This window comes from Staurois parvus, unplaced genomic scaffold (assembly GCF_062004578.1).
Source record: "Staurois parvus isolate SC_StPar_1 unplaced genomic scaffold, SC_StPar_1.0 ptg000018l, whole genome shotgun sequence".
Lineage (NCBI taxonomy): Eukaryota > Metazoa > Chordata > Amphibia > Anura > Ranidae > Staurois > Staurois parvus.
The window spans coordinates 21,418,547-21,446,118 of NW_028317814.1; the positions used below are offsets into that span (position 1 = coordinate 21,418,547).

At 46.1% G+C, this 27,572-nt stretch overlaps 1 protein-coding gene across 1 annotated transcript in view; it reads left to right on the forward strand.

The window, feature by feature from the left end:
* Nucleotides 1–26,059, forward strand: part of LOC149473173 (structure-specific endonuclease subunit EME2-like) — a 31,149-nt gene extending 5,090 nt beyond the window's left edge. Inside the window, exons 3-8 of the mRNA XM_089681762.1 lie at nucleotides 14,214–14,305; nucleotides 17,859–17,963; nucleotides 20,038–20,140; nucleotides 21,903–22,018; nucleotides 23,626–23,815; nucleotides 25,829–26,059. Of these exons, the coding sequence (XP_089537888.1) occupies nucleotides 14,214–14,305; nucleotides 17,859–17,963; nucleotides 20,038–20,140; nucleotides 21,903–22,018; nucleotides 23,626–23,815; nucleotides 25,829–26,059 (837 nt within the window). The remainder of the gene's footprint in view (nucleotides 1–14,213; nucleotides 14,306–17,858; nucleotides 17,964–20,037; nucleotides 20,141–21,902; nucleotides 22,019–23,625; nucleotides 23,816–25,828) is intronic.
* The last annotated feature ends 1,513 nt before the right edge of the window (nucleotides 26,060–27,572 follow it).

Here is a 27,572-nt window from a genome sequence, read left to right on the forward strand (position 1 = left end):
GTCGTGTCCTCCGCGGAGTTGCAATACCTCCTGCCGCACTAAACACGCGCTCCGATGCCACGCTACTGGCCGGGCATGACAGCCTTTCAAGGGCAAATTCAGCTAGTTGGGGCCAAAGGTCAAGTTTCGTTGCCCAGTAGTCAAGGGGATTGTCTACCTCGGTTGGCAGGGTGCTGTCCAAGTAGGCCTAAGCCTGTTGTTTGAGGTCCTGCTCCAGGTCCACCTGATGCTGCTGCTGCTGCTGCTGCTGTGGCTGGTTAGTAGTTTCCTCACTGCGCTGGTGAAGAAAGCTACTCATCATCGACTGCAGACTGAGGCAGCCGCTGCTGGTGGAGCTGCCACTGCTCCTACCACCCCACCCCTCCCCTGCTGCCATGGCAGCGGAACGCGAGCGCACAGGGCCCACAGTGTCTGAGGATGGACGTTGGCGCAGACAGGCAGAGACCAGCTGACTACATAGGTGGTTTTTATAGTACGTTATTTTGGCCTCCCTCTCAGCAGGTGTGAAAAAGGCCACCATTTTTGAACGGTAGCGAGGGTCCAACAAGGTGGACAGCCAAAAGTCATCCCTCTGTCTGATGGTTATTATTCGGCTGTCGCTACGCAAGCAAGCGAGCATGCTATGGGCCATTTGTGCCAAGGAATGCGAGGGACTCCCTGCCTCCATCTCCACAGCATACTGCCACGGTGCGTCTGGGTCCTCTGTCTCCTCCTCCTCCTCCTCCTCTACCAGATGCTCCTGCTCCTCCACTCCTGTCCGCTGAGTGGAAAAACCACCCATTTCACTCAATAATTCCTGAGCACCAATGTCCTCCTCTACCTCCTCCTCTTCTTCCTGTCCTGCCCCCACAGGGGTCATGTGGCGTTGAGATCTGTGCGCCACGTCTACCGCACCCTGACCAGCCATTGTTAACAGCATTTGTTCCAGGACGTGCAACAGAGGAATGACGTCGTTCATCCCATAGTCCTGCCGACTCACGAATAGCGTGGCCTCCTCAAAGGGCCTGAGCAAGCGCAGGTGTCACGCATGAGCTGCCAATGGCTGACATCTAAGTTACACAGGGAATACCTTTATCCGCTTTTAACATCAGGAAATCTGTGATGGCCTTTTGCTGTTCGTAAAGGCGGTCTAACATATGTAGGGTTGAATTCCACCTTGTTGCAACGTCACAGCATGAGGAGTCGGTATAGGGGCCCATGGCAGATTAGGGGCCTGGCAGCAGCTATGGGAGGCCCGTAATCTGCCAGCACCCTATGTCAAAAAATTCTACACACCAGCAGTGTGTGAGGAGACCTGAAAGTGGCACATGGCAGAGTGTGGCGATGGAGACAGCAGCAATGGGAGGCCGTACAGGGACCCATGACAGACTCTGGACCTGGCAGCAGCATGAGGAGGCGGTATATAGGGGCCTATGGCAGATTAGGGGCCTGGCAGCAGCTATGGGAGGCCCTTAATCTGCCAGCACCCTATGTCAAAAAATTCTACACACCAGCAGTGTGAGGAGACCTGAAAGTGGCACATGGCAGAGTGTGGCGATGGAGACAGCAGCAATGGGAGGCCGTACAGGGACCCATGAGAGACTCTGGACCTGGCAGCAGCATGAGGAGGCGGTATATAGGGGCCTATGGCAGATTAGGGGCCTGGCAGCAGCTATGGGAGGCCCGTAATCTGCCAGCACCCTATGTCAAAAAATTCTACACACCAGCAGTGTGAGGAGACCTGAAAGTGGCACATGGCAGAGTGTGGCGATGGAGACAGCAGCAATGGGAGGCCGTACAGGGACCCATGACAGACTCTGGACCTGGCAGCAGCATGAGGAGGCGGTATATAGGGGCCCATGGCAGATTAGGGGCCTGGCAGCAGCAATGGGAGGCCCGTAATCTGCCAGCACCCTATGTCAAAAAATTCTACACACCAGCAGTGTGAGGAGACCTGAAAGTGGCACATGGCAGAGTGTGGCGATGGAGACAGCAGCAATGGGAGGCCGTACAGGGACCCATGACAGACTCTGGACCTGGCAGCAGCATGAGGAGGCGGTATATAGGGGCCTATGGCAGATTAGGGGCCTGGCAGCAGCTATGGGAGGCCCATAATCTGCCAGCACCCTATGTCAAAAAATTCAACACACCAGCAGTGTGAGGAGACCTGAAAGTGGCACATGGCATGAGAGACTCTGGACCTGGCAGCAGCATGAGGAAGCGGTATATAGGGGCCTATGGCAGATTAGGGGCCTGGCAGCAGCTATAGGAGGCCCATAATCTGCCAGCACCCTATGTCAAAAAATTCAACACACCAGCAGTGTGAGGAGACCTGAAAGTGGCACATGGCAGAGTGTGGCGATGGAGACAGCAGCAATGGGAGGCCGTACAGGGACCCATGACAGACTCTGGACCTGGCAGCAGCATGAGGAGGCGGTATATAGGGGCCTATGGCAGATTAGGGGCCTGGCAGCAGCTATGGGAGGCCCTTAATCTGCCAGCACCCTATGTCAAAAAATTCTACACACCAGCAGTGTGTGAGGAGACCTGAAAGTGGCACATGGCAGAGTGTGGCGATGGAGACAGCAGCAATGGGAGGCCATACAGGGACCCATGACAGACTCTGGACCTGGCAGCAGCATGAGGAGGCGGTATATAGGGGCCTATGGCAGATTAGGGGCCTGGCAGCAGCTATGGGAGGTCCATAATCTGCCAGCACCCTATGTCAAAAAATTCAACACACCAGCAGTGTGAGGAGACCTGAAAGTGGCACATGGCATGAGAGACTCTGGACCTGGCAGCAGCATGAGGAAGCGGTATATAGGGGCCTATGGCAGATTAGGGGCCTGGCAGCAGCTATGGGAGGCCCGTAATCTGCCAGAACCCTATGTCAAAAAATTCTACACACCAGCAGTGTGTGAGGAGACCTGAAAGTGGCACATGGCAGAGTGTGGCGATGGAGACAGCAGCAATGGGAGGCCGTACAGGGACCCATGACAGACTCTGGACCTGGCAGCAGCATGAGGAGGCGGTATATAGGGGCCCATGGCAGATTAGGGGCCTGGCAGCAGCAATGGGAGGCCCGTAATCTGCCAGCACCCTATGTCAAAAAATTCTACACACCAGCAGTGTGTGAGGAGACCTGAAAGTGGCACATGGCAGAGTGTGGCGATGGAGACAGCAGCAATGGGAGGCCGTACAGGGACCCATGACAGACTCTGGACCTGGCAGCAGCATGAGGAGGCGGTATATAGGGGCCTATGGCAGATTAGGGGCCTGGCAGCAGCTATGGGAGGCCCGTAATCTGCCAGCACCCTATGTCAAAAAACTGAACACACCAGCAGTGTGTGAGGAGACCTGAAAGTGGCACATGGCAGAGTGTGGTGATGGAGACAGCAGCAATGGGAGGCCGTACAGGGACCCATGACAGACTCTGGACCTGGCAGCAGCATGAGGAGGCGGTATATAGGGGCCTATGGCAGATTAGGGGCCTGGCAGCAGCTATGGGAGGCCCTTAATCTGCCAGCACCCTATGTCAAAAAATTCTACACACCAGCAGTGTGTGAGGAGACCTGAAAGTGGCACATGGCAGAGTGTGGCGATGGAGACAGCAGCAATGGGAGGCCGTACAGGGACCCATGACAGACTCTGGACCTGGCAGCAGCATGAGGAGGCGGTATATAGGGGCCCATGGCAGATTAGGGGCCTGGCAGCAGCAATGGGAGGCCCGTAATCTGCCAGCACCCTATGTCAAAAAATTCTACACACCAGCAGTGTGAGGAGACCTGAAAGTGGCACATGGCAGAGTGTGGCGATGGAGACAGCAGCAATGGGAGGCCATACAGGGACCCATGACAGACTCTGGACCTGGCAGCAGCATGAGGAGGCGGTATATAGGGGCCTATGGCAGATTAGGGGCCTGGCAGCAGCTATGGGAGGCCCATAATCTGCCAGCACCCTATGTCAAAAAATTCAACACACCAGCAGTGTGAGGAGACCTGAAAGTGGCACATGGCATGAGAGACTCTGGACCTGGCAGCAGCATGAGGAAGCGGTATATAGGGGCCTATGGCAGATTAGGGGCCTGGCAGCAGCTATAGGAGGCCCATAATCTGCCAGCACCCTATGTCAAAAAATTCAACACACCAGCAGTGTGAGGAGACCTGAAAGTGGCACATGGCAGAGTGTGGCGATGGAGACAGCAGCAATGGGAGGCCGTACAGGGACCCATGACAGACTCTGGACCTGGCAGCAGCATGAGGAGGCGGTATATAGGGGCCTATGGCAGATTAGGGGCCTGGCAGCAGCTATGGGAGGCCCTTAATCTGCCAGCACCCTATGTCAAAAAATTCTACACACCAGCAGTGTGTGAGGAGACCTGAAAGTGGCACATGGCAGAGTGTGGCGATGGAGACAGCAGCAATGGGAGGCCGTACAGGGACCCATGACAGACTCTGGACCTGGCAGCAGCATGAGGAGGCGGTATATAGGGCCCTATGGCAGATTAGGGGCCTGGCAGCAGCTATGGGAGGCCCGTAATCTGCCAGCACCCTATGTCAAAAAATTCTACACACCAGCAGTGTGTGAGGAGACCTGAAAGTGGCACATGGCAGAGTGTGGCGATGGAGACAGCAGCAATGGGAGGCCGTACAGGGACCCATGACAGACTCTGGACCTGGCAGCAGCATGAGGAGGCGGTATATAGGGCCCTATGGCAGATTAGGGGCCTGGCAGCAGCTATGGGAGGCCCGTAATCTGCCAGCACCCTATGTCAAAAAATTCTACACACCAGCAGTGTGTGAGGAGACCTGAAAGTGGCACATGGCAGAGTGTGGCGATGGAGACAGCAGCAATGGGAGGCCGTACAGGGACCCATGACAGACTCTGGACCTGGCAGCAGCATGAGGAGGCGGTATATAGGGGCCCATGGCAGATTAGGGGCCTGGCAGCAGCAATGGGAGGCCCGTAATCTGCCAGCACCCTATGTCAAAAAATTCTACACACCAGCAGTGTGTGAGGAGACCTGAAAGTGGCACATGGCAGAGTGTGGCGATGGAGACAGCAGCAATGGGAGGCCGTACAGGGACCCATGACAGACTCTGGACCTGGCAGCAGCATGAGGAGGCGGTATATAGGGGCCTATGGCAGATTAGGGGCCTGGCAGCAGCTATGGGAGGCCCGTAATCTGCCAGCACCCTATGTCAAAAAACTGAACACACCAGCAGTGTGTGAGGAGACCTGAAAGTGGCACATGGCAGAGTGTGGCGATGGAGACAGCAGCAATGGGAGGTCTCCCATTGTCCCAACATGGCCCAAATAGTCCCAACATGGGCCCCCTGGCCACGCTTGACTTTCTGGCCACATAGTCGACATACGGCTACGTTTACTTCCTCGGGCGGCTTGACGAAAAATTGCCACACCGCCGAGTAGGAAACTTTGCCCCCGATACTCCTCACTGGCTGACTGCTGCTTCCTCCGTGCACACCGGCACCACTACTGGCCGTGGTGGTAGGCTGCAGTGGAGCTGGTGCTCTACTCCGTGGCCGTTTGGCTCCACTGACACTGCTTCCACTGACACTGCTGCGACCCTCCTGCTGTCTCCTGGGCAACCCACCGACTGTTTCGCTCACTGCCAAGCTGCCACCCTCTTCTCCTGATGATGCGGAAGAAATTGCCTGATGACGACGAGGCTGCCAAGTGCGATCAACCTCCTCATCATCAAGTAGGGTCTCCGCCTCACTACTAGCCCCCTCGGCTGCGTCTGGGTCAGGAGACAGACCTGTCTCTAGACCGGCTACCGGGCCACTCTCCTCGCCACTACTTCTTCGCCTAGCTGCTGAAAAGGCGGATGTCTCCCCCCGTTCCTGACCGCCCTCTGTTAGCTCTTCCTCACTGTACAGTGGGGCTGAGCCCACAGCATGCGATACTTCGCTTGGTGAGGGAACACCAAAGGACAGGGGCAGGTAGAGGACACGTGATTTCAGTGGGCTAGGTCCCGGGCCATGCCAACTAACGGTTGTGTCTGACGTACCCACCGACCGTTGGCTGTAGGTGTCAGAGGTGACCTGGGAAGAGGAAGACGACCGAGCCAACCAATCGACGACGGCAGGGTTGTCGGTGGAGACACGACCGCTGGATGACACCGGGAGCACTGGCCTCTGGCTGCGAATAGTGCTGCCTCGACCCCTTCCTCTGCTGCCACGTCTGCTCGCTCCTAAAACATTGCCTCCTCTGCCACTCCTCTGCATGTTGTCTGACATACTCTTTAATTAAACGATTATGTGTCCCTGAGTAACAATTCTGTGTCCCTGAGTAACAATTCTGTGTCTGTGCGAGTAACAATTCTGTGGCCCTAAGTAACAGTTCTGTGGCCCTCAGTAACAATTCTGTGTCCCTGATTAACGTTTCTGTGGCCCCAAGTAACAGTTCTGTGGCCCTCAGTAACAATTCTGTGTCTGTTCGAGTAACAATTCTGTGGCCCTAAGTAAAGTTTCTGTGGCCCTAAGTAACAATTCTCTGGCACTCAGTAACAATTCTGTCTGTCCCTGAGTAACAATTCTCTGGCACTCAGTAACAATTCTGTCTGTCCCTGAGTAAAAATTCTGTGGCCCTAAGTAAAGTTTCTGGGGCCCTGAGTAACAATTATCTGGCACTCAGTAACAATTCTGTCTGTCCCTGAGTAAAAATTCTCTGGCACTCAGTAACAATTCTGTCTGTCCCTGAGTAAAAATTCTCTGGCCCTAAGTAAAGTTTCTGTGGCCCTGAGTAACAATTCTCTGGCACTCCGTAACAATTCTGTCTGTCCCTGAGTAACAATTCTCTGGCACTCAGTAACAATTCTGTCTGTCCCTGAGTAAAAATTCTGTGGCCCTAATTAAAGTTTCTGTGGCCCTAAGTAACAATTCTCTGGCACTCAGTAACAATTCTGTCTGTCCCTGAGTAACAATTCTCTGGCACTCGGTAACAATTCTGTCTGTCCCTGAGTAACAATTCTCTGGCACTCAGTAACAATTCTGTCTGTCCCTGAGTAAAAATTCTGTGGCCCTAATTAAAGTTTCTGTGGCCCTAAGTAACAATTCTCTGGCACTCAGTAACAATTCTGTCTGTCCCTGAGTAACAATTCTCTGGCACTCCGTAACAATTCTGTCTGTCCCTGAGTAAAAATTCTGTGGCCCTAAGTAAAGTTTCTGTGGCCCTGAGTAACAATTCTCTGGCACTCCGTAACAATTCTGTCTGTCCCTGAGTATGAATTCCGTGGCCCTAACTAGCGTTTCTTTATCCCTAAGTAAAGTTTCTGTGGCCCTCAGTAACAGTTCTGTGTCTGTGCGAGTAACAATTCTGTGTCTGTGCGAGTAACAATTCTGTGGCCCTAAGTAAAGTTTATGTGGCCCTAAGTAACAATTCTCTGGCACTCAGTAACAATTCTGTCTGTCCCTGAGTAACAATTCTCTGGCACTCAGTAACAATTCTGTCTGTCCCTGAGTAAAAATTCTGTGGCCCTAAGTAAAGTTTCTGGGGCCCTGAGTAACAATTCTCTGGCACTCAGTAACAATTCTGTCTGTCCCTGAGTAACAATTCTCTGGCACTGAGTAACAATTCTGTCTGTCCCTGAGTAACAATTCTGTGGCCCTAAGTAAAGTTTCTGTGGCCCTAAGTAACAATTCTCTGGCACTCAGTAACAATTCTGTCTGTCCCTGAGTAACAATTCTCTGGCACTCAGTAACAATTCTGTCTGTCCCTGAGTAAAAATTCTGTGGCCCTAATTAAAGTTACTGTGGCCCTAAGTAACAATTCTCTGGCACTCAGTAACAATTCTGTCTGTCCCTGAGTAACAATTCTCTGACACTCCGTAACAATTCTGTCTGTCCCTGAGTAACAATTCTCTGGCACTCAGTAACAATTCTGTCTGTCCCTGAGTAAAAATTCTGTGGCCCTAAGTAAAGTTTCTGTGGCCCTGAGTAACAATTCTCTGGCACTCCGTAACAATTCTGTCTGTCCCTGAGTATGAATTCCGTGGCCCTAACTAGCGTTTCTTTGTTCCTAAGTAAAGTTTCTGTGGCCCTCAGTAACAGTTCTGTGTCTGTGCGAGTAACAATTCTGTGTCTGTGCGAGTAACAATTCTGTGGCCCTAAGTAAAGTTTCTGTGGCCCTAAGTAACAATTCTCTGGCACTCCGTAACAATTCTGTCTGTCCCTGAGTAACAATTCTCTGGCACTCAGTAACAATTCTGTCTGTCCCTGAGTAAAAATTCTGTGGCCCTAAGTAAAGTTTCTGTGGCCCTGAGTAACAATTCTCTGGCACTCCGTAACAATTCTGTCTGTCCCTGAGTAACAATTCTCTGGCACTCAGTAACAATTCTGTCTGTCCCTGAGTAAAAATTCTGTGGCCCTAAGTAAAGTTTCTGGGGCCCTGAGTAACAATTATCTGGCACTCAGTAACAATTCTGTCTGTCCCTGAGTAACAATTCTCTGGCACTCAGTAACAATTCTGTCTGTCCCTGAGTAAAAATTCTCTGGCCCTAAGTAAAGTTTCTGTGGCCCTGAGTAACAATTCTCTGGCACTCCGTAACAATTCTGTCTGTCCCTGAGTAACAATTCTCTGGCACTCAGTAACAATTCTGTCTGTCCCTGAGTAAAAATTCTGTGGCCCTAATTAAAGTTTCTGTGGCCCTAAGTAACAATTCTCTGGCACTCAGTAACAATTCTGTCTGTCCCTGAGTAACAATTCTCTGGCACTCCGTAACAATTCTGTCTGTCCCTGAGTAACAATTCTCTGGCACTCAGTAACAATTCTGTCTGTCCCTGAGTAAAAATTCTGTGGCCCTAATTAAAGTTTCTGTGGCCCTAAGTAACAATTCTCTGGCACTCAGTAACAATTCTGTCTGTCCCTGAGTAACAATTCTCTGGCACTCCGTAACAATTCTGTCTGTCCCTGAGTAAAAATTCTGTGGCCCTAAGTAAAGTTTCTGTGGCCCTGAGTAACAATTCTCTGGCACTCCGTAACAATTCTGTCTGTCCCTGAGTATGAATTCCGTGGCCCTAACTAGCGTTTCTTTGTCCCTAAGTAAAGTTTCTGTGGCCCTCAGTAACAGTTCTGTGTCTGTGCGAGTAACAATTCTGTGTCTGTGCGAGTAACAATTCTGTGGCCCTAAGTAAAGTTTCTGTGGCCCTAAGTAACAATTCTCTGGCACTCAGTAACAATTCTGTCTGTCCCTGAGTAACAATTCTCTGGCACTCAGTAACAATTCTGTCTGTCCCTGAGTAAAAATTCTGTGGCCCTAAGTAAAGTTTCTGGGGCCCTGAGTAACAATTCTCTGGCACTCAGTAACAATTCTGTCTGTCCCTGAGTAACAATTCTCTGGCACTGAGTAACAATTCTGTCTGTCCCTGAGTAAAAATTCTGTGGCCCTAAGTAAAGTTTCTGTGGCCCTAAGTAACAATTCTCTGGCACTCAGTAACAATTCTGTCTGTCCCTGAGTAACAATTCTCTGGCACTCAGTAACAATTCTGTCTGTCCCTGAGTAAAAATTCTGTGGCCCTAATTAAAGTTTCTGTGGCCCTAAGTAACAATTCTCTGGCACTCAGTAACAATTCTGTCTGTCCCTGAGTAACAATTCTCTGACACTCCGTAACAATTCTGTCTGTCCCTGAGTAACAATTCTCTGGCACTCAGTAACAATTCTGTCTGTCCCTGAGTAAAAATTCTGTGGCCCTAAGTAAAGTTTCTGTGGCCCTGAGTAACAATTCTCTGGCACTCCGTAACAATTCTGTCTGTCCCTGAGTATGAATTCCGTGGCCCTAACTAGCGTTTCTTTGTCCCTAAGTAAAGTTTCTGTGGCCCTCAGTAACAGTTCTGTGTCTGTGCGAGTAACAATTCTGTGTCTGTGCGAGTAACAATTCTGTGGCCCTAAGTAAAGTTTCTGTGGCCCTAAGTAACAATTCTCTGGCACTCCGTAACAATTCTGTCTGTCCCTGAGTAACAATTCTCTGGCACTCAGTAACAATTCTGTCTGTCCCTGAGTAAAAATTCTGTGGCCCTAAGTAAAGTTTCTGTGGCCCTGAGTAACAATTCTCTGGCACTCCGTAACAATTCTGTCTGTCCCTAAGTAACAATTCTCTGGCACTCAGTAACAATTCTGTCTGTCCCTGAGTATGAATTCTCTGGCACTCGGTAACAATTCTGTCTGTCCCTGAGTAACAATTCTCTGGCACTCAGTAACAATTCTGTCTGTCCCTGAGTAACAATTCTCTGGCACTCAGTAACAATTCTGTCTGTCCCTGAGTAAAAATTCTGTGGCCCTAATTAAAGTTTCTGTGGCCCTAAGTAACAATTCTCTGGCACTCAGTAACAATTCTGTCTGTCCCTGAGTAACAATTCTCTGACACTCCGTAACAATTCTGTCTGTCCCTGAGTAACAATTCTCTGGCACTCAGTAACAATTCTGTCTGTCCCTGAGTAAAAATTCTGTGGCCCTAAGTAAAGTTTCTGTGGCCCTGAGTAACAATTCTCTGGCACTCCGTAACAATTCTGTCTGTCCCTGAGTATGAATTCCGTGGCCCTAACTAGCGTTTCTTTGTCCCTAAGTAAAGTTTCTGTGGCCCTCAGTAACAGTTCTGTGTCTGTGCGAGTAACAATTCTGTGTCTGTGCGAGTAACAATTCTGTGGCCCTAAGTAAAGTTTCTGTGGCCCTAAGTAACAATTCTCTGGTACTCCGTAACAATTCTGTCTGTCCCTGAGTAACAATTCTCTGGCACTCAGTAACAATTCTGTCTGTCCCTGAGTAAAAATTCTGTGGCCCTAAGTAAAGTTTCTGTGGCCCTGAGTAACAATTCTCTGGCACTCCGTAACAATTCTGTCTGTCCCTGAGTAACAATTCTCTGGCACTCAGTAACAATTCTGTCTGTCCCTGAGTATGAATTCTCTGGCACTCGGTAACAATTCTGTCTGTCCCTGAGTAACAATTCTCTGGCACTCAGTAACAATTCTGTCTGTCCCTGAGTAACAATTCTCTGGCACTCAGTAACAATTCTGTCTGTCCCTGAGTAAAAATTCTGTGGCCCTAATTAAAGTTTCTGTGGCCCTAAGTAACAATTCTCTGGCACTCAGTAACAATTCTGTCTGTCCCTGAGTAACAATTCTCTGACACTCCGTAACAATTCTGTCTGTCCCTGAGTAACAATTCTCTGGCACTCAGTAACAATTCTGTCTGTCCCTGAGTAAAAATTCTGTGGCCCTAAGTAAAGTTTCTGTGGCCCTGAGTAACAATTCTCTGGCACTCCGTAACAATTCTGTCTGTCCCTGAGTATGAATTCCGTGGCCCTAACTAGCGTTTCTTTGTCCCTAAGTAAAGTTTCTGTGGCCCTCAGTAACAGTTCTGTGTCTGTGCGAGTAACAATTCTTTGTCTGTGCGAGTAACAATTCTGTGGCCCTAAGTAAAGTTTCTGTGGCCCTAAGTAACAATTCTCTGGCACTCAGTAACAATTCTGTCTGTCCCTGAGTAAAAATTCTGTGGCCCTAAGTAAAGTTTCTGTGGCCCTGAGTAACAATTCTCTGGCACTCCGTAACAATTCTGTCTGTCCCTGAGTAACAATTCTCTGGCACTCAGTAACAATTCTGTCTGTCCCTGAGTATGAATTCTCTGGCACTCGGTAACAATTCTGTCTGTCCCTGAGTAACAATTCTCTGGCACTCAGTAACAATTCTGTCTGTCCCTGAGTAAAAATTCTGTGGCCCTAATTAAAGTTTCTGTGGCCCTAAGTAACAATTCTCTGGCACTCAGTAACAATTCTGTCTGTCCCTGAGTAACAATTCTCTGGCACTCCGTAACAATTCTGTCTGTCCCTGAGTAAAAATTCTGTGGCCCTAAGTAAAGTTTCTGTGGCCCTGAGTAACAATTCTCTGGCACTCCGTAACAATTCTGTCTGTCCCTGAGTATGAATTCCGTGGCCCTAACTAGCCTTTCTTTGTCCCTAAGTAAAGTTTCTGTGGCCCTCAGTAACAGTTCTGTGTCTGTGCGAGTAACAATTCTGTGTCTGTGCGAGTAACAATTCTGTGGCCCTAAGTAAAGTTTCTGTGGCCCTGAGTAACAATTCTCTGGCACTCAGTAACAATTCTGTCTGTCCCTGAGTAAAAATTCTGTGGCCCTAAGTAAAGTTTCTGGGGCCCTGAGTAACAATTCTCTGGCACTCAGTAACAATTCTGTCTGTCCCTGAGTAACAATTCTCTGGCACTGAGTAACAATTCTGTCTGTCCCTGAGTAAAAATTCTGTGGCCCTAAGTAAAGTTTCTGTGGCCCTAAGTAACAATTCTCTGGCACTCAGTAACAATTCTGTCTGTCCCTGAGTAACAATTCTCTGGCACTCAGTAACAATTCTGTCTGTCCCTGAGTAAAAATTCTGTGGCCCTAATTAAAGTTTCTGTGGCCCTAAGTAACAATTCTCTAGCACTCAGTAACAATTCTGTCTGTCTCTGAGTAACAATTCTCTGGCACTCAGTAACAATTCTGTCTGTCCCTGAGTAACAATTCTGTGGCCCTAATAACGTTTCTGTGGCCCTAAGTAACAATTCTCTGGCACTGAGTAACAATTCTGTCTGTCCCTGATTATGAATTCTGTGGCCCTAACTAGCGTTTCTTTGTCCCTAAATAACGATTCTGTGGCCCTCATTAACAAGTCTGTGTCCCTGAGTAATGGTTCTCTGTCCCTAAGTAACTTTTCTCTGTCCCCAATTATCGTTTCTGTGGCCCTAACTCTGTCCCTGTCCCTAGTACAGAGCGGTCTGCCTCTGTTCAATAACTGCAGGCAAATGAAGAATTCCAAAATGGCCGCTATTTATAGCTCGACCATTACACAGTGCTGGCTGGCTGGCTGCTGATAGGCTGATGCGATCACATGTAGTTGAGGAATGCATTATGGGTCAGCGCGCCTTGTCTGCGCGCCTTCCCAGACATCCCCGCTCCGTCGCCGCACATGTCAGCCGCCATTTTCTGAAAAATTTCGATTCGCGCGTCCGAATTAGGCTATTTTTCGGATTCGGCACGAATCGAAATTTTTCCGATATTCGACTCGAATTCCACTTCGGATACTTCGATTCGCTCATCTCTAGATATTATCACAGATGCTTGGTTTACTTTTGCAGTTCTCAAAACTGAATTTGACTCAGCGGAGATCACATGCCTCTTCTTCACAGCAAAAATGTTTTAACATGAACAGAGTTAAGAAAAAGACCTTCATCCTAACTTCTACAAACCTATGAATACAGAATCAACCCCTTCACTGCTAAGTTTCAAGAAGTTCAGTGAATAGAATAGAAACAATATTTTTCTGATTGTTTGGAGTGGAATAGATCTGCACAAGAAAAAAGTGAAACTAAGTGTGAGGAGGAAGGGGCTGACAGTCTAAATTTCTTAAAATATATATATTTTGTTTAGCCAAATTAGTAAATAAACATGGATGTTTGTTTAAGCAAATAACATATGCTGGAATGTTATTGTTTCAGTTGAATAAATCTATTTAAATTGTTATTATTAAGGTAATGATTATTTTTCTCCTTCCTAAGTACAACAGAAAAGTTGTCCAAATATGAATGATTAACCTATTAAACTGGGGATAAAAAAACTAATATGAAAAGTTGTTATTCTAAAAATCTTCATCTACTTGCATATTAAAGTTATACCAGCAAGAATTAGTCTTTATGTAGAAAACTCTGATTTAAATCAAGCCTTACTGACTAGTGATTTAAATCGTAATTTAAATCAGTTTGATTTAAATCAAATCCACCCTGGTATTGGGGGATTAAGTAAGAAAATTGTTACTCTACCGGGACCAAAGAAGAGAATTTTTACCAAAACAACAGCAAAATTATACAACAAGAACACAAACAGTAACACTAGCACTGTAATAATAATATGTTATGAGGCAAAAAGAAGTATGTGTGTGTGTGTGTGGGGGGGGGGGGGATAAGGAGTGCACATAAGACCTACTACAAATATTTACTCAGAATGGTGATATTGAGAGCTGCTATCTTGGGGTGTCCTCTCTTCCTCTTAGATTTGGTTCACACCTGCAGATGCAACCAAATGCAGGTGCATTTCCATGTGTGGCATGAATGGCAGCCTGTTCATTTCCATGGACTGCTCTACACACGAGAAACACAGAAATGAAGTTCCGAACTCTTTTCATTCAGCTAACACAAAAATATTTCTGGATTTTCCAATCGCTGTTTCTATATTCCAGGATGGTCTGGATCTATGTAAAGGGGAAGAAGAGCAAATGCTGATTCTGGTGGAGCCTAGAGAATTTCTCAAGAGTGTCTTCTATTACATTCAGGTAAAATTTGGAAAGGTGAAGAACATGCAGATTTATATATATTCTGTATCTGCCACCCCTCTCTGCCAATCCCTCCACTGGCTTCCCATTGCCCAACGGATAAAATTCAAAACATTAACAATAACATATAAAGCCATTTATAACTCTGCCCCAAATTACATCACCAATCTTGTCTCCAAATATCATCCAAACCGTACTCTCCGCTCCTTGCACGACCTTCTACTCTCTAGCTCCCTTGTCTCCTCCTCCCATGCTCATCTCCAGGACTTCTCCAGAGCTTCCCCCATGCTCTGGAACTCTCTACCCCAATTTATCAGAATATCGCCTACTCTGCTCACTTTTAGGTGATCTCTGAAAACCTATCTCTTCAGGAAAGCCTATCCTGCCCTCAGCTAATAATGGAATCTTCTACTCCTCCTACCAGTCCATCCCCCACAGTTACTAACTTTTGAACCACTAGCCCCTCCCTCTTAGATTGTAAGCTCCAAGGAGCAAGGCCCTCCTATCCCTCTTGTATTGTTGCTGTATTGTCTCCCGTTATATTGTAAAACGCTGAGCAAACTGTTGGCGCTATATAAATCCTGTATAATAATATACTAATAATAATATAGGGACCCATGGGGCATATAGCTCAATATCCATGTGCCATATGTACAATAATTGCATTTGCTGAGGTCAATTATAATAGATGTAAAAAAAGGTTTACAGTATGTGTCCTAGATTTTTTATTTTTTTGCGCTTAAAGTGTTACTAAACCCCCAACAGTAAAATCAGTCTGTATATGCAGTAAATCATGCTTGTTATACTCACTGTGGAACCTAAGGGGTTAATCCTCTGCACTGTGTAAAAATTATGTTTGATCCAGACTTCTCTGATCCTCCCCTTCTACTGCTGTCCCCAATCCATCTGCTGATAGAACAGAGCCTTGGAGACAAGCTGCACATGCACAGTTTGGTGTGTATTGCTAGAGACCTTTTTTTATTTTCTTGGGAGAGTGCATATATCCAGCACAGGGTCAATAAGCACTGTCCAGACAGAGGTTTAGGGGTCATGCAGCCTCATAAGTCAGTCGGGAGAATGAAAACTCCTCCTACCATCTTTATCCAGTACTCTGCTGGACATTGATAGAAGTCTCAGGACTGCTCTACCCGCTGATAAAATAAAAGGTACTTAGCAGTTTATATTTACTAAAATAATTATATTTCCATGTTCTATGTACTGTGGGAGGCCAGATATAGTTAATGCAGGGTCCAGGGTTTAGTAACACTTTAAAGTGGAGTTCTACTCACTTGTCAAAAAATAACTCATTAGCTACAAAACTGCTGACTTTTAAAAAACAGCCATTTACCTGTCCCTCGGTCCTGTGGTGTGTCTCCCGCAGCCCGTTTCACCGGCCGTCCTGGATTCCAGGAGGCCAGCAGGCCGTCATGTATTCCAGGAGGCCGGCATCTTCAGTGTGGGCACCCAGCTGTGATAGCTTGCGGCTTCACAGCCGGGTACCCACTGCACATGCGCGAGTAGTGCTGCACTTCCTGAATGGTCCTGTAGTCTTCTAGGACCTGTCACGTGTCCCAAAAGACTACAGAGAGGGAGGGAGGACAACTTCTGTTTCCAATCGCCTAGGCAATCAGACCGGAAATGGGAGCAGGTACCTGTCAAATTTGGGCACCCAAAGGTGCCAGTCCTTAATGGGGAGCGGGGGAGCAGTCCTTAAAGCGGAACTTCACCTTTTGGGAGGAGCTCCGCCTTAAGGCTCAGTTTACATCTGTGCATTTAACTGCGTTTTTATCAAGTTCCTGTGAGTTATGTGTGGATCAGTTTATTAATTTCAGTGGGCTTCCCTACATGTAGGAATCATGGTAAAGAAGCCCCTGACCCCTGTTAAAAATTATGCCGCATCAAAACGTACCCTGCATTTCAGTATGTGTGAAAACAGACGCATGGGAGTGCCATTAGGAGTTGATAAATACTACTACTACTAATAATAATAATTAATTAATTCAGAAATATTGGCACTGCCACGTGTCTGCCAAAGGACAGCCCTTTTGTTACCATTTAGTAACTTATATAAAGAGAAGTACAGACTCCTGTAGTGTTGGCTCTGAAGAAGAGGTTGTGTCCTCGAAACGCGTTAGCCAGTTGGTCATCCAGGGTTCCATCGTATGGACTCAGATGTTGTTTGGATCATACACCTTGTTCAGTTTGACATGCCTGTGTTATTATGTCCATTGTGAGTATGATACCTATTTTTGTTTCTTTAATACATTATTTTAAACGATAATGCACTAGGTCGGTGCGCCCTTTTTCTGTTTCTCCATTTGTATCCAGTGTATTCGGACCACCCCGGTCTGTTGAGGGCAGCAAGCAGTGCATATTCCAGAAAATTCCAGAACATTCTTATTAGGTCTACTGAGTCCTTTCCTAGCGCAGGAGTAAAGTGTTTGTTGTACAGGATGTTTTGCGTCAGGAAAGCGCACAATTTTGTTCACAACCAACAGTAGTGTGAATCTTACCTTAGAGAGACTTGAAGTAGTAAAATGTTGCTAAATGTCTATGTATATTTCAGTTGTTTTCATTTTGGGAGATTATACGTGGAAGTAGTTTAATTACAAAGGAATATGTAAGAAAAGGCATGTACTGTAGATGGATATAGAAAAGATATGAAGTATACAGATAGAACAAAGGGGAAAACAAGGGAGTGATGCGAACTGAACCCACATTTTCTTCCACTCAGGCTTTAGATCACCTGAGCAGCCATTTTTTTTAATAACAACAAAAAGGTACTTTTTTTACTCAAAAGAATGTCATGGTAAAATGTTCCCATATTGATTCATGTGCTTTCCAATTTGTAATGATAGATCCGCTTTCATTGGTATTAAAAGCATGGCATGATCGGGGTGGAGGTTGTGTTTAATCCTTTCACTGGCACTGATGTAAGGGCAGAACTGCTTGCAGTAGGCCATGTCAGTAATCCTTTTTGCAGTTGCATTCCCTTAAGCCAAGGGTCTCCAAACTTCCTAAACAAAGAGCCATTACTGTGCTTCAGACTTTTGGGGAGCCGGATTGTGGCCCTTGGGAGTAGAAAGGTCCTAACATGAGTGGGAAAACGCAATGCCCCATTTTTGGTGTCAGTGGGAGGAATTGTGCTCCATCATTGGTGTCAATTGTTGATGTCATTAAAGGGAGTTGTGTCCCTTCATTGGGATCAGTGATGGGGGGAGGTATGGTTGGTATCAGTGGAAGAAATAGTGCCCTAAGGGCTGGAAAAAACAAGCAAAGGCCTGCATCTGGCCCCCGGGACACAGTTTGGAGACCACTGCCTTAGTCTATAAGCTAATAGCCACTACGCTGATCATGAACTTATGGCAGAGTGGTACCTGAGACTCTCCTAATTCATGAAGGGCCACAATCAGCAGCTGCCGATCATAACCAGTGAAAACTTTGCCAAAGTGGTCTGGGTATGTGAGGTGAAAAAATGGACATCGGGCCCAGCAGTGAAAAAGTTAATAACAGCCTTGTAAGATCTAAAGTAGCTGATCCCTCTCCATTCCTGGCTCCTGAAAACGCCATGACTCCGACCTCTGTGTTTGGAATAGATAGGAAGTGTTCTGGAAAGAAGATCCCCTTGGCTGTTTTGGGGCTACATGATTATAGAAGGTAAGTTGGATTACAGACTGCAACTTTCATTAAAGAGGACCTTTCACTTTTGAAATAATACCATTAGTCTGATTCAAGTTAAACATTTTTATTTACATTTTTTTGTCCAAAAAACTTTCTGTTCAAAGCTACAGTGTTCAATAGTCAGTCTGATTTTAAGATGCAAGTCTGGTTTACAGATTGAAATTTAAAGCAGAACTCCATGTAAAATTTTACTTTCCCATGCAGTGGGGCTGTGCGCTGCATGGGAAAACTGCTCGTTTTGTCCAGGGGTTTAGTGGAAAAGCTATATATATCCCGTCCTCCGATCCTCCGGAAAACCACGCTCCCCCAAGTCCAGCGGTGGACTGTTCCTGCCATCCTCAGGCTCTGAGACGGTCTGTTGGCATGATGACGTCAGGAACAGTCCATTGACAAGACCGCTAGTATGCGGGGGGGGGGAAGCGGCAAGGACCAGTGTTGCGCTCTGAGGATCATCTGATTCGGTAAGTATATTTTCACTCTTATGACCCCTAGACAAAAACGAGCAGATGGCCCGTGCAGTATGGGCACAGCACCACTGAATGGTTCAAAAAACATTTTGCCCCGATTTCTGCTTAAAGGTTAAGTGTTGAAGGTGAGGTTGCACACACATTAATAAAATCAAAAATGTGCATTTATTAAAAGAGAAGTATGGGCTATACAAAGAGAAAATCTTCTACTCACCTAGGTTGATGCAGCATCAATCTGATGCTGCATCTGTCCCCCACCGGCTATCCACTGAGAATTAAGTGATCAGACACTGCTGATCGCTCAGTTCTCCCCTCCACTCTGAGAAGGGAGCAGTGATTGTCAGTGACTGGCTCTCTGCTCTGCCCCTCCAGCACTCACTGGAGTGATAGGCGGGGGTGGGAGTGGCTGGCTCAGGATATCAGTGGATTGCTGAGAAGCTGAGTCAGTTGCCGGTCCAGGATTCTGGGTGGATTCCAACCATGTGGTTAGGATCTTTCGGAGCCTGGACTGGCTCTGTGAGGTCAGAAAATGGATCACAGGAGTGCAGAACAAGCTGCACACCTATGATCCATAGGAGACGATTGGCAATGCTTCTCTTTTAAATATATGCATTCAGTCCTGCAGAGCATTGCAAGTGTAATCAGTGCATAGTGGGTGTAGTTCACAGGCACCTGCATTATTTACCCCAAGTCCTCAGTTTTTTGCTAAAAACCGTGCACTAACAACACCAGACTTCTGGTTCCAAAAGCTAACGTAACAAAGAGGTGGGTTCTCTTTTTATAGTAAGTAAAGTGCAGCACTATAAATAAGTAAATAAATTATAATAATGTCCGTATAAATGAATATTCTTATGGTGACAATCCGTGTGTAGAGTACCCACTATGGCGGTACTTCAGTGCTTGTGCTTTTAAAAGTGGGGTAAGAATACGCACTCACCAGATGCGTAAAGAAATTACGCATATAGATCAATGATCGGAGGTCCCCTTTAATGAAGTGGAGTCATTGATTTCCTAGAGCTCACCCCTGAATCAAGATCTACCTTATTACACAGAGGAGGGAGTTCCTGCTACACAGGTTGCTACACCCACTCATCCCTTAAAGGGGACCTCTGGTTTACTGGATCCATATACCACCCAGAAGTGCCTGACATACCACCCATACAGAGGGAGGATATCTCTATACATGGCTTAATCCGCTTCCTTAAAGGGGACCTCTGATGATTGATTTAAATGCGTAATTTCTTTACACATCTGGTGAGTGCGTATTCTTACCCCACTTTTAAAAACACAAGCACTGAAGTACCGCCATAGTGGGCACTCTACACACGGATTGTCACCATAAGAATATTCATTTATACAGACATTATTATCATTTATTTAATTATTTATAGCGCTGCACTTTACTTACTGTTTTGACTGAAGTTTTATTTGGTTACCTTTAGTGCATAGCTGCTGACGTTGAAAGCACTCACTTTTTTATTTATTTATTTGGGGTTCTCTTTTTATGCTTGAAGACGGAAAACACTGAGATGGTATAAGTGAACTGACTGAGCTTTAATAGTAAATGTTTTTTTGACCACCAGATGTCAAAGACTGTCGCGTAAGATGGAGAGACACTCTCTAGAGCCAAGCCTTTGCTATGATGAACAGCCAGAAAGCCAAGTGACCAGGCGACATATAGATGAGGTTGGTAGCTAATCTACATTTAAATACCAGTCCTCGGTTAAAGACTTCTCCATACATCATCTTCTTTAGTATCATCTTCTAGGATTAGTTTTGGAAACTAAATTTTGAATACAATTTTTTGTTTTAAGCAAGAGCCTAAAATGAATTTTGTTTTGCTACATAGTTCTTTTACTTTGCTGCATTGTGTCCTAAAGGGGGGGGGGACTATGTGGCCCAGTGAGCTTATGCAATACATTTTTGTCTTAAAGTGGAACTAAAGGCACACGTACTTACCTTAGTTCTAGTTCCAACAATCTGACACCCATAAAGTCCCTGCTCGGCGCTGTTCTCTTCTCCCTGGGTTCTTTTGGACCCTGGTTTTTGTTTGTTTTGATTGGCTGATGTGGGATGACATCACTCCCATACATGTGCAGGAGTGCAGTCATCCGGGCACGCTGGGAGTTTGCCAGTTTGTGCAGTTCAGTGTACATTCTACAGAGGACTGCAAATAGGCAGGAAAGTGTAACATTGCATTTTTTTTCTGCAATAAAAAGACTGCCTGTTCACAAATGTTTCTATTTTACATTTAGTTCCACTTTAAGTTTACATGTTCCAGACACCTCAGGTCCCATGCACACTAGACATTTAGCAACGAAGCATGAGATCCCAGCATCTTGATGCGGGCGGAAGGCAAAGGTTGCACCATCCAGCCTCACTGTCGGCAACTTGTAAAACTCTATGAGAGGCTGAAAGCTGCTGCGGCTGGACAGGCCTGGATGTTGCACTGAGTGTTCCTAATGTTTGTGGCAGTATCAGGGGTGGACTGACAACTCATGGGGCCCCCGGGCAATAGGGGATTATGGGGCCCCTGTGTCCTTGTCCAAACTCAAAAAAGCCTATGAAAAAGGTACCAGGGGCATCTCATGGGGCCCCCTACTGACCCCGGGCCCTCGGGCAGTGCCCGAGTTTCCAAATGGTCAGTCCGCCCCTGGGCAGTATGTGGCCAAGGATGAATGCTGGGAGTGCACACTGCATGTATTCTGGGTATTCGTTCCTGGGAACATACTGCCCTAAATGTTAGTACCACTCTGCGCACCATCCAGTCCCATCCATCCGCAGCAGCTTTCAGCCTCTCATAGATTTTTTCAGACTGTCAGCAGTGGGGCTGGATGGTGAACTTTTCATTTGCACCAAAATGCCAGGATTTCAGGCACGGGGGGCTAAACACCCAGTGAGCAATGAGGCTTTTATGTTGAAGCCATAATATATTTTTCAAACTAGCTTCTGGGGAGAATTTACTAAAGATTTGTCACTTTATTTAACCTTCCTGTGTAATTTACAGTAGAAACTGAGTTATTGTCAAAACTTTTTGCAAACTGACTGCCAAGTGGCAAGATCAGCCCTCTTTCTGATCAGTTTCAGAGCTGTAATAAGAATCTCAGACCTTCTCTGCATCAGTGGCCCCGGCTTAGGTGTTTTTTTTTCTTTTGTTTTTTTTTTTACTTTTTGTAGTCATGAATGTAAAATTATTTTGTAAGAAAAGGAGCGACCTTTGCATCTCTTTACAAGATCCTTTTAGATTGGGGCAGCACCTAAATATGGGCGTAACATGGTGCAAAAAGATGGAGTTGCCCTTTAACTCTGATTTTTCTCTAGTTTATTATCACTGTTAGGCATGCTGTCAAATCTAAATTTTAATGTGAAAGCATTATGTATATTCTAATAAAGTTTTCTCTGTGATGTCACCTTCTTTGATAACTGTTATCCTCCTCTGTGGAGGTAGGCACTTATCTTTCTACAGCTGTACCATGAGACCGAAGTCTTATTCTTGGATACATGGAGAGAACTGGGGCAACATATGTGTGCTGTGACCAAGAGTATAGCTCAGCGCCCGTTCCGGTGAGTTCACAAAAAAGTGACTGGACAATGTAAATTCCTTGTGAGTGAAAGGTTATACAAGTGACATGAGCAGCCTTATAATCATTGCCCTGCTTTAATGGATTATTTAGATTTCTGTTTTTCAGCAAATCAGCATTTTCAGGTGGTATAAAGGAAAAAGAATTTACATTTAAAATGAATTGTCTATTTTGAATCCACTGAATGCCTACTAAATTATTTCCGTTTTAGGTGTACGCCAATAACCAAACTGCAACATCTTGAAATAACATACACTTAGAGCAGAGCTAAACCCTCTTGCCCTTTACAGCCAAGGAAGCTATTTTCTTAGCCTCTGTTTAATCATTTGACCTCTCGAAGGTTTTACCCCCTTCATGACCAGGGAATTTTTTTTATATTCACCACTGTGCTACTTTAACTGGCAATTGCTCAGTCATACAACACTGTACCCAAGTGAAATTTGAGTCTTCTTTTGGTGTTATTTTTTATTATATAAACAAAAAAAAAACCCAAAAAAGTTTGGGGAAATAAAACACAATATTTTCTACTTTCTGTTATAAAAAATAAAGAAATGTAAAAAATCTAATTTCTTCATAAATTTAGGCCAAAATGCTGCTACATGTCTTTGGTAAAGGAAAAATCCCACTAAGTGTATAATAATTGGTTTGTTTGAAAGTTATAGCATCTAAAAACTATGGTGTATATATACTGGAATTTACGCAGCTTTAACGCTGTGCTGGTGATCAGTGACTTACAGTTGGACTGTGATAGTGTGGTGGGCAATCTAGTGCTAACAGACCGTCACTGGGAGGTAAATTAAATGACACTGACATCACTAATACAGTGATCAGATATAATACTTTACACTGTCCCTGTACTAATTACACTGGCTTGGAAAGGGTTCACATCAAGGGGCAGTCAAGGGGTTAACTGTGTGCCTAACAAGTGTTGTATGTGTAATATGTGCTGCTTTTACTAAGGCCCCTTTCAGACGGGGTGGACCAGTCAGCGGATCAACTGTCTTCTATGAGCGGTCGAATGGAAAACAACCGCCTGTGTGTTTCCATCCAACTGCCATCCCATCCGATCCGGTGGACAGAAGGGGAATGGATCCCCATCCATCTCTTTTCGACGGATCAAATCGGATTGGATGTCGTTGGGTGTAAACAGACACATGTCCATTTACACCCGCCGCTCCATAGAGGAGAATAGAGGTTTCAATGGGTCCACCTGAAAAACGGGCAGATGGACCCGATCAGAACGTCTATGTGAAAGGGGCCCAAGAGATCTGGCTGTTTTTTTTCCCTGCTTTTCAGGGAGAAGAAACAGACAGATCGCTGTTCTGTGTACAGAGTCCTGTGTGTTTGTAAACACAGGGCTGTGTGCTGTGAATGGATACAGCCAATCAGCAGGTGTCAGCCATAAATCATTGGATGAAACCTGCTGACAAAATTGCACAGTGTCCAGTCTCAGTGGGGGTCAGCAGTGGGCACACGCATGCATGCCCCAAATTTTTCTTTTCTTTGCAGCAAACATTGAGGTCAGATGACCTATAAGTGATGGTGCAGCAAGGTGGACCGTGGTAAACAACGTTCTCTCTCTGTCTGCAGGTTGCACTGGGAGGCTCAGAGCTACTCCTTCTGCACCTCAGCAGGCACCTGGCGAGGGTGGGGACCCAAAGGATCGCTCACTGGCTTACCATTGGCCTGGAAGAGACAGATTCAGCAGTTTAATAGAGTCAGTCCAGCAATGGCTGCAACTATAACAGAGGCCTATCCTTCTCCACAACTCCTTATGCAGGTCAGTGTCTTTGTGTAATGTGTTTTCTGCCCAGGATCCACATGCAATGGGGGAGATTTACTAAAGCTGGTGCAGCTGTGCATAGTAACCAATCAGCTTCAATCTTCAGCTTGTTCAGTTATCCTTTGACAATAAAACCTAGAAGCTGATTGGCTACCATGCACAACTGCACCAGATTCTGTGTGCACCAGTTTTAGCAAATCTCCCCCACTATTTTTCACACTAAAGGGAAAGCTTGAGCATCTGCAGATATTAGACAGAGGAGTGTATAGCCATAGGGATCATTGGTCACTCCTATCAAAACAATGGACCATCTTCTAAGGCAGGGTCTCCAAACTTTCCAAACAAAGGGCCAGTTTAACCTCTTGACGCATGCAAATGTGCGGCCTCCCGGTGTCTGGGCCTAGACGCTGAGCGGCCGCACATTTGCGTTCTATTAAAAAAACATATGTGCTGAGAGCACACGCCTGCGCACTCCCAGCACACATGTCCAGTACTCATGGAAAGGTCCCAATCTCCTCTTTCGATCGCGACCTTTCCCGATCATGTGACAGTGTGTCACAGCGGTCACATGACGCTAAACCCTGCCCCGCCTCCCGACTTCTGAAACCCTTAAAGGGCCAGGAGGCGCCGGTGCCAAGGGGTAATGTCCTTTAGACTTTCTGGGGGCTGGATTAGGAGTAAAAAAAGTCCCTGATGTTAGTGGGGAAAAGTCATTGACGCCATCTTTGGTGTCATTGGGAGGAAATTTGCCTCATCATTGGTATCAGTGAGATAAATTCTGTCCCATCTTTGGTGTCATTGGGAGGAATTGTGCCTCATCGTTGGTGTCATTGAGATGAATTGTACCCCATCATTAATGTCATATGGCCCTATTGTTAGTGTCATTGGGAGAAATTGTGTCCCATCCTTGGTGTCATTGGCAGGAATAGTGCCCCATCATTGGTGTCAGTGAGGGTAATTATGCCCCATTGTTGGTATCATTGGATGAAATAGTTCCCCAAGGGCCAGATAAAAGCAAGTAAAGGGCCGCATCTGGTCCCCGGGCCACAGTTTGGAGACCACTGTTCTAAGGCATGCCGTAGAAAAGCACATATCTGAAATTGACTGGAAGTAAGACATTTACTTAGTTACATCAAGCTGATGTACAGTATATATAAAAATAGACCTTGTTTTTTAATTGCTTGTATAAGGTGGTTTTGAAATTTTACAATCTTTCCCAAAGCCCCTCTCATCTACTATTCCCCACTGACAGGTAAGCTCAGTGGCCAATAGGGAGGCACAGGAGCCAGGAGAGGGGGAGGGGGTGTCAACCCTCACCATTACTCTTTTAAGGCAATATTTGCATATTCGAGCACCCCAGAATATGGGGATCTCTGGTGGATCTGGAAAATATTAAAAGGAAAGTGCTTCAAGTATTTCTTAGACTTTACCATACTAGTCTGGAAGGTATTAAAAGGTAAGTGCTTCAAGTATTTCTTAGACTTTACCTTACTAGTTTAATAGAAACATACATTGATGCTGTTCTGTAATCATTATTACATCATATTAATGTATTTTTTTCAGTGTCAGCAGTGTAAGCACCATGTTTGGCTTGGTATCAGCCTGCATTCCCCTGTACAGCAGAGCTCAGAAAGGAGGAAGCACAATCAGCCAGGTGTTGCTGCAGTGCAAAAGGAGCATGCTGATAAAAGAGCAGTGATGAAGGGATGAGCGCAGTGTGCTGCTTCTCCTTTCATTGCCCTGACACAGGGTGGGGTGGAAAATAGATCTGTAAGTAAAAATGAATCCACAGCAGAGACAAATCAAGTCCCCTCCCCTTCCAGGCAGGGATGTGCTGTGAGGCAGAGCTGTGTAAATGGTAAGACCGGATGGACAGAAACACAAATCCTTTAGCAGGTAAATAAGCTCACATGTACGCATTTCATCTGTTCCGTATTAATTCTAGTAGTCGGTGTATAAAGCTGATGTTATTCAAAGAAAGTAAATTCTGTATCTTTTCTCTCTATCCAGGCATATGTGGCATGTAATACTGATAAAGAGAGACTATCTCTCCTCAGTAACCTGAGGATACCACGTGCTGGAGGTGCCACAGACGATATGGAGTATCCAGATGAAGATGTCACACAGTCTAATGACCAAGACCAGACAAGAGAGAGGCGCATTGGTCCTGATTTGTCACGACGCATCTGGCTGTTCATGACCTCAACCAATCCAGAACTGGTATTGGACTTAAATTCCTAGTACATAATCACTGGTGCTTTTGTACTGTTATTTGGCAGTAAAGTATTTATAATAAAAATATGTTTCCAATCATTGCAGTAAGGAAAATGTGCCTGTGTGTTTTAATGACTGGCTCATTCACACCCTATGGAAAGATCTATAGTCACTTTAGATCAGTGGTTGTCAACGTATGAGATAAAGGGGGCATCAAATGTGGCCCCTGACATTACCAAAGGACCGCACATACTGTTCAATATATATAATGCTTGAGTGGACTGTCGGAGACTTCAGACTTTAATAGATGAAAATGAGGGCTAGAGAGTGTAGACGTGCCACATTTTGGGCTGGGGGTGTGCTTTTGAAGACAATAGAAAACAGGGAACACGTTACATGAAACTAGTAAACATCAATTCTATTGCCCCAATCGATGTTTCCACTATAGACCACTAAGGTCTGAGGGCCACACATCATATATGAAAGGGCCACATGCCTACAGTCAATAAAGTGGTACTTTAGCTAAAATAATAAAAATGGGCAAACAGGCAGGAAGTTTAATGCAGAAAAGACATGCTTTGTCTCTTCTGCACTGAAGTTACTTACCTGCTGATGATTTTTAGGTGACAGGTTCTCAGTCTAAAAGATGTCTCCTCTGTACTTCACTGAGTGTACTGCAATGCAAATCGCACTGCAATACATTCCTTCCCGACTCTGCTAGCCAACGAAAGTGACAAGTGACCTGGAAAAGATGTCATACACATAGTTTTCTGGGTCACAGCAAGAAGGGGAGGAGAGTGGACGTGTGTCCACTCTCCTCCCTCCCCTCCACCACATAAAATACCCCTCAAAATAATTATGAGGCCACTCCCATATACACTATATTGTCAAAAGTATTGTTCGGCCTGCCTTTACACGCACATGAACTTTAATGGCATCCCAGTCTTAGTCCATAGGGTTCAATATTTAGTTGGCCCCGACCTTTACAGCTTCAACTCTTCTGCTGTCCACGAGATTTAGGAGGGTGTCTATGGGAATGTTTGACCATTCTTCCAGAAGCACATTTGTGAGATCAGGCACTGATGTCGAACGAGAAGGCCTGGCTCACAGTCTCCGCTCTAATTCATCCCAAAGGTGTTCTACCGGGTTAAGGTCAGGACTCTGTGCAGGCCAGTCAATACCTTCCACCCCAAACTCACTCATCCATGTCTTTATGGACCTTGCTTTGTGCACTGGTGCGCAGTCATGTTGGAACAGGAAGGGGTCATCCACAAACTGTTCCCACAAAGTTGGGAGCAGGAAATTGTCCAAAATGTCTTGGTATGCTGACGCCTTAAGAGTTCCCTTCACTGGAATTAAGGGGCCAAGCCAAACCCGTGAAAAACAACCTCACACCATAATCCCCCCTCCACCAAACTTTACACTTGGCACAATGCAGTTTGCCAAATACCAGTCTCATGGCAACCGCCAAACCCATCGGATTGCCAGACAGAGAAGCGTGATTGGTCACTCCAGAGAACACATCTTCACTTCTCTAGAG